The sequence below is a fragment of the Penaeus chinensis genome, chromosome 4 (genome assembly GCF_019202785.1).
Source record: "Penaeus chinensis breed Huanghai No. 1 chromosome 4, ASM1920278v2, whole genome shotgun sequence".
NCBI lineage: Eukaryota > Metazoa > Arthropoda > Malacostraca > Decapoda > Penaeidae > Penaeus > Penaeus chinensis.
The window spans coordinates 2,164,266-2,171,765 of record NC_061822.1 but is presented as its reverse complement, the minus strand read 5'-3'; the positions used below and the strand labels follow the sequence as shown (position 1 = coordinate 2,171,765).

At 44.2% G+C, this 7,500-nt stretch overlaps 1 protein-coding gene across 3 annotated transcripts in view; it reads right to left on the bottom strand.

Annotated features, from left to right (window-relative positions):
- LOC125046999 overlaps positions 1-7,500 on the bottom strand; it is a 443,317-nt gene that overhangs the window by 5,970 nt on the left and 429,847 nt on the right. For 2 of the 3 annotated variants that reach the window (XM_047645018.1, XM_047645027.1), the window contains exon 3: positions 695-1,541. In XM_047645018.1, coding sequence (XP_047500974.1) covers positions 866-1,363 — 498 coding nt within the window. In that variant the 5' untranslated portion in view covers positions 1,364-1,541 and the 3' untranslated portion in view covers positions 695-865. Of the gene's footprint in view, positions 1-694; positions 1,542-7,500 lie in introns of those variants that run through there. The other variant, XM_047645035.1, reaches the window with a different exon arrangement.

Below are 7,500 nucleotides of genomic sequence, written 5' to 3'. Positions count from 1 at the left end.
CCTCTCTCCATTCATAATCCTCCCACTCACTTCGCCAATTTCATTTCTTTCTATTCCTCTCCCCACTTTCTCTCTCCGCCCATCCCTCTTCCTCCTCTCCATCCCTTCCTCTCTCTCCCGTTCCAGCCCTCCCTTTCTATCCCAGCTCTACCACCCCCTCTCTCTGTCCTGCTCGTTGGCTTCGTGTGGTATGTTCAGTGTTAACAGCAAATTCGTCGCCTTCGAATTTCATTGTGTTCATTTTAAGTGTCTCTCCCCATGAAGCTTTCCATGTTTCCATACCTCCCCCCCCCCCCCCCCCCCCTTCTCTCTTTCTCTGTCTCTGTCTCTGTCTCTGTCTCTGTCTCTGTCTCTGTCTCTGTCTCTGTCTCTGTCTCTGTCTCTGTCTCTGTCTCTGTCTCTGTCTCTGTCTCTGTCTCTGTCTCTCTCTCTCTCTCTCTCTCTCTCTCTCTCTCTCTCTCTCTCTCTCACTCACTCACTCACTCTGTCTCTGTCTCTGTCTCTGTCTCTGTCTATGTCTATGTCTATGTCTCTGTCTCTGTCTCTGTCTCTGTCTCTGTCTCTGTCTCTGTCTCTGTCTCTGTCTCTCTCTCTCTCTCTCTCTCTCTCTCTCTCTCTCTCTCTCTCTCTCTCTCTCTCTCTCTCTCTCTCTTTCTCTCTAAATTAACTAAAAAACCCTCTAAACTACCGCCTCTTTTCTATTCGATCCTTACGAACTAAGCAAACGAGGAATGGCCTCCCGCCTTGCAGCCTCTTATTGCTCATCGTCGGTGCAATGAACAACAAGCCGCAGTCACAGAGTAATGACTTCATATATTAGGCGAGGAAGGAATATCACAAGCAGAATAGTTTCTTGAAATCTGCATTATTGTTCTTCAGGGGATACCGGCACACATGCACAGACACATATAAATAAAAAGGAGGTATGTAGGTAGAAAGAGGCATGAACAGATAGATAGAGAGATAGATAGGACCCCGAGAGGCGAGGACGAGGCCGCCCTGGCGCCCAAAAGAGCTCGGCCTCGGCGCACCACTGACCTCTGTTGGACGACGTCGAGGACGACACCAGCGTCTGCGTGGTGGCCGCGGACTGCGCGCTCTGCGTCGAGTTGTTCCTCGAGAGGCTCTTGTGGGATCCGCACCGGCACTTGACGGAGCCGCTCACTGACTCCGAGTCTGACATCGAGAGGTTCCTGTGTTTGCACTGCTGCTGGTCCTGCCGCATGAGCCGCACGCGCCGGGCCCGCAGCAAGGCCGCCAGGCGGGCCGGGCCGCGGCGGGCCCTGTCTCCCGCGGGCGGCGGCGGCGGCGACGAGGGCGGCGTGGGCGTGCCCTCCATCAGGTCGGCGCTGCTCTCTCCCATGGCGCTGGCTCACGCGCTGATGCGAGCCTCGCGGGGCATTAGGGGGGGCCGCGGAGCCCTGGCCCGCCGACAGGCCGACGCCCGCTCACTCGCATCCTGACGCGGCCGCACCAGCACCGGCGGCGAGGGCGCACCGCGGGGAAGCACCTGCTCTCCTGGGGCGCTCGCGTCGACACTTCTGCGAAGAGGAGGAAAGGGATATTAATATTCAAATTCATAGCGGGATAATCCACTGCGACCCCCCCCCCCCCCCCATTAAGGAAATACGTGGTGCATTGTATAACCCGAGTGCAGAGGGAAGAGCAGAGCCGCGTACGTCTCTGCGAGCAGTTCCCTCACTTTTTACTGCTTAGATCCCGACTCTCCCCCTCAAAAACATAGCTTAAATATGCGCACGTTGGTACATATATCATTTCGTGGGGGCAAGGTACATTCTTGACGTGACGTCATTAAGATCAATAAAGTGCCCCCCCCCCCCCCCCCCCCCCAAGATCACCCGCTTGGATAATCATAGACTTGATCCCTCGAAGCCACCGAGGCACCCCCAAGAACGCCCTGTGGCACTGTTGATACAGCTTAGTTATGCCAGTGTCGCGTTACTAACAAACCTCGGGCCTCGTCCTGTGGCACTTAGAAACCCCACTACCACGCAGAACACATCATACATCACAGTGGCACTACTGAGGCACCCTGGGCATGCCATGGACCCCCTCCCCCCTACTCCTGGGCATGCCATGGACCCCCTCCCCCTCCCCCTGACCATGCGCCCCCGTCCCCATCCAGATTCACTTCACAGTTAAACTTACGAGCGGGTTCAGCGCCTCGAATGCAGGAGCCTGGCATTCACCTCGCGTTATCACATCAAATTATGGCACTAAATCACAATCCGAGTGTCTTATTAGAGGGAAGTTAAATGCCGGCGCATGCGGCATTAATGTCGCATGATTGAGATGTACGCCTGGGAAGCGGCGACCGAAATCTCGTTTTCTTTGAGTCGGAGGAATGCTGAGCTGGTTGCGTATTATTTCACGGTCAGCTGAGATTCGAGACGAGAATGTGCTTCAAGATATGAAAATGTTTATGATGTACGCTGAGAATATAGGACTTTAATATAAGCCTTTATGTTCGATTTATAAGCACCATTCTTCTCTTAGATTAAAAAATGTAGGATGATTTAATATGCGCAGCTGAACTAAAACTCTACGGGGCCTTCGTGCCTTCGTATGTCAGCGTCAACTTGTCACTGCGGGAGAGAGACAGGGAAATTTACTTGACTGGAGGAGGGAGTCCCCGTGGCATTAGGGGGCCGGAAATTTGATGATAAGAATATTTTTTGTTATGAAGACCATGCGCTGTCACAAAATAGAGGGAAAAAAGGAATCATCATTTTCGCTCTCTCTCTCTCTCTCTCTCTCTCTCTCTCTCTCTCTCTCTCTCTCTCTCTCTCTCTCTCTCTCTCTCTCTCTCTCTCTCTCTCCATATGTATATATATATATATATATATATATATATATATATATATATATATATATATATATATATATATATATATACATATATATTTACAAAAATAGAGAGAAACAATCAAACACGTACACACATACACACATATGTTTATATTTATATATTTATATATATGTGTGTGTGTGTGTGTGTGTGTGTGTGTGTGTGTGTGTGTGTGTGTGTGTGTGTGTGTGTGTGTGTGTGTGTGTGTGTGTGTGTATGCATACACATGTACACGTACTTTGCCTATTTCCCGAAATCCGCCGGAGCAGATCTGCCTCCCTCACTCTCTCCAATCATCTCGCATGATCGCCGCGCATATCCGCCATGCAGGCTGCCATGTAGGTCCATTATGCAGCCCGGCTATGTCCAGTAGGTCAGAAAACGTATCTGCAATGCAGAGCGTCATGCAACCTCCCCATTTTCTCACACATTTTCCTAGATGCTTAAAATGGCCTCTTGCTAAAACGAAGTAATTCTTTTTTTTCCCCTTTTAGCTTTGATTTGCTTTCATCTTTCTTATTTATCAACTTATTTACCTATTTTCTGATTGATTTATCTGATCATCCATTCGTTCACGGATGTCTGTTTTTTTTTTTTTTTTTAATTATTCTATTTCTCCCATGGGTTTAATTATTTAGTGACTCATTTCTTTATTTATCAATCAAGTTATTTACTTACATATTAATTTACGATATTTTTCTATTCATTCAATTTGCTTAACTGTTCGTTTATATGTTGATATAGATTCGTTAATTTACCTATCCACAGAGATAATTTCATAAACAGTGGAACAGAAAGAGTGTTTCATATTTCGAGATTTTTTTCTTTATTAACAACCCTTTTATGCCTTTTTTTTCAATATCACCCTGTGTGTGTGTGTTTGTGTGTGTGTGTGTGTGTGTGTGTGTGTGTGTGTGTGTGTGTGTGTGTGTGTGTGTGTGTGTGTGTGTGTGTGTGTGTGTGTGTGTGTGTGTATGTGTGTGTGTGTGTGTGTGTGTGTGTGTGTGTGTGTGTTTACATCGTACTTTTCACTAATGTTTAATTACCGTTTTTATTCGATTTCTACCCCTCGTTTTATTTGTGCTGGCACTTCCATAATCATATAACATTATCATCATCATAAGTAACTCACTGCACAATAACGTATCAAATAAAACGAATTAATGAAATATCCTTCACGAAAATATAACACAGTGGTGACTGAATCCCATTCCAGGATATATTAGGTATGTATTTTCCCTTGGATGCAATAAGAGAAAAAATCCCAGCAAGGAAATGGACAGGCAGTCATAACCCTTGAATAGTCCCCTTGGCACCCTTGGATTAATTACCTACGCGTCCCTAAGGGTAGGAAGGATTCACGCTCTACTCGCAGTGCCTCTCTGAATTCCCTCTGGCATCCTGTGGCACTAGCTTTTGGATTTTCTTTTGTCTATCTTTCTCCCCTTCCCCCTTCATCTCTACCTATCTATCCATCTATCTATCTATCTATCTATCTATCTATCTATCTATCTATCTATCTATCTATCTATCTATCTATCTATCTATCTATATATATATATATATATATATATATATCGATCTTACTATCTTTCTGTCATGTCTATCTATTTAACTGTATATCTTTCAACGTATATCTATGTCTGTGTGTCTGCCTCTCGGTTTTATCTATGTCTGTGTGTCTGCCTCTCTGTTTTATCTATTATCTTCTAACTATCTATCTGTCTATCTATCTTTCAACTTATCTAATGAGCTATCTTTCTATCTACCTATCTATCTATCTCTCAAGTTTCTTCTCCTTCCTTCTCTTATCTTATATTCGCTTCTTTTCTCTTCTCTTCTCTTCTCTTCTCTTCATTTCTCTTCTCTTATCTTCTCTTCTCTTCTCTTCTCTTCTCTTCTCTTCTCTTCTCTTCTCTTCTCTTCTCTTCTCTTCTCTTCTCTTCTCTTCTCTTCTCTTCTCTTCTCTTTTTTTCTCTTCTCTCCTCTTTTCTTTTTCTCTTGTAATTTATGTTCTCTCGTTCTCCCTCTCCCATAATAATCACAAATGGGTACGCCGTTAGGGAAGGTGGAAAAACGTGATGAATGAAAGAAGTAAATGAAAGAAGTGAATGAAAGTGAATGGATTAGGAAACAAATTCGGCGAGTCATGCATGTGTGGATAAAAAATAAAAAAAAACATTTGATATCTATTTAAAGACAAAATCAGATCCCAGAATTCCCCAGAGCGATACAAATCCCGCCAAACGTCGCCGCACCCTGTCAGAACATTCCATTACCAAACCACTCTTGCATTGTTACGAGATCTACTTCCATTATAATCAGACGCGAAACTCTACGCAGTCCCGCCGCCCTGTTTCACTGACACCTCCCGCCTGATTGCTCGACAAAGTTGAAGTTTACACTTGTCTTCGCCCGATCGCTTTGTCTCCTCCAAGATACCAATTTCAGGCCAAGTCTCGAGGGCACGCTGCGCGCCAGACAGGTCGACGTCGCTGGCCCCTTGGTGAATAATTCTGCATCTATATTGAAGCCCGAATCGGCCGCTCTGGCAATAACTTTCACTCCAGAATTTGGCTCTTTGGCTGCCGGTGGCTTCGGTAAACAGAATTAAGAATGGGAAGTTATAGTTTATGTACACATATATAAATGCATTCAGATTCACGGCCATACAAAAACTGCGACGCGCACACGTACTCATACATAAACATTTTCCCCACACATTCATACACAAACATATTTTCATACACACACACGCGCGCGCACATTTACATATTTACAAATAAGCGTGCACACAAACATGATCACGCACATACAAACACTAAAGGACACACATGTACACATTAAGACGATCGCATACACAAACACAATCATACACAGAAACGTACACAAATAACACACATGTATATATACACGCGCGCACGCGCACGTCTGTGTGTGTGTGTGTGTGTGTGTGTGTGTGTGTGTGTGTGTGTGTGTGTGTGTGTGTGTGTGTGTGTGTGTGTGTGTGTGTGTGTGTGTGTGTGTGTGCGTATCCTCATCATCAAACGGAATGATCAGGGGGCCGATCAGCCGTGACATCCCAAACAAATTATAATTTAAGATGTGGTCAGGAGCTATAAATTAAGCTACGTAAAGGCCCTTAAGTTTTTTTCTTTGCTCGCAGTTCCACCTAACTTCCGCCAGAGATATTCTACATCTGTCGTGAACTCTCAGCTGCACTGATAAACGCCTCCTGCAGAAACCACTGCCCTGCTGCCAACAACATCGCCGTAGTGGTTTAGGTAAGCACTGCTGGTGTTGCTCGACTCAACGTCATATCTACGATGGACTCGCTCACTATCGCATCTACGTTTGATTTTCCCAAACTTTGCTGATCAGCGTGTGTGTGTGTGTGTGTGTGTGTGTGTGTGTGTGTGTGTGTGTGTGTGTGTGTGTGTGTGTGTGTGTGTGTGTGTGTGTGTGTGTGTGTGTGTGTGTGTGTGTGTGTGTGTGTGTGTGTGTGTGTGTGTGTGTGTGTGTGTGTGCATGTGTGTGTGTGTGCGTGTGTGTGTGTTAGAAAATAAACAGCAAGCTATAAAGAGCAGACATGGCTCTGATATATAAAGAGAATTTGCCACATGGCACAGAAGAAGAAAAAAAAAAAACCTGCATAAGATTCGTAAAAAACGATTCCTAAGGCATAAAAACGCCACATGCGCCCAGACGAAGCAAGGACACTATTGAAATGCATTCAAGGCGGCGGAGAAATGCGAAAGACCAAGAAATTTACAACCATATCGAAAAATGCGGAAAAGAAAGAATCAACGATCATAAACCCTCCTTAGGAAGGACAGCAAACAAAGATCTAAATAATTAAAAAAACAATAATTAACTGACAACGAGAATGAAGGAAAGGAAAAAAAGTTATTAAAAATCTAAAAGAGGGGAAAAATAAGAAAAATCGATGGTTTAAGCTAACAACAACCGTCATTAAACGAAATGAAAATAATAATTAATCGATCAACCATAACGAAGTAATCAAATCGACTCTTAACCTCTCATAACCATCAATTAAACGGAAGAGGAAGAAAGAGAATCGACTACACTAATTATCAACCACAATAAAAGAAGAAAAATACACTAATGAAAAAAAAAAAATGAAATCCACACTAATGAACGGCCCACAAACACCCCCCCCCCCAAAAAAAAAAAAAAAAAAAAAAAAAAAAATAATAATAATAATAATAAAAAAAATAATAATAAAAATAAAATATAAACATGAACCTTACCTATTCCTCTCTATGCAATGATAAAACCACAGACCACCGCATCTCCATCTTGCAAACAAACGCAAAACCTGAAGTCGAAACCTGCAATAAAGCATTTCAGACGGAACTCTCTCTCTCACTCACTCACTCACTCACTCACTCACTCACTCACTCACTCACTCACTCACTCACTCACTCACCCACTCAATCACTCATTCACTCATTCACTCATTCACTCATTCACTCATTCACTCATTCACTCATTCACTCATTCACTCATTCACTCATTCACTCATTCACTCATTCACTCACTCTCTCTCCCTCTCTCTCTCTCTCTCTCTCTCTCTCTCTCTCTCTCTCTCTCTCTCTCTCTCTCTCTCT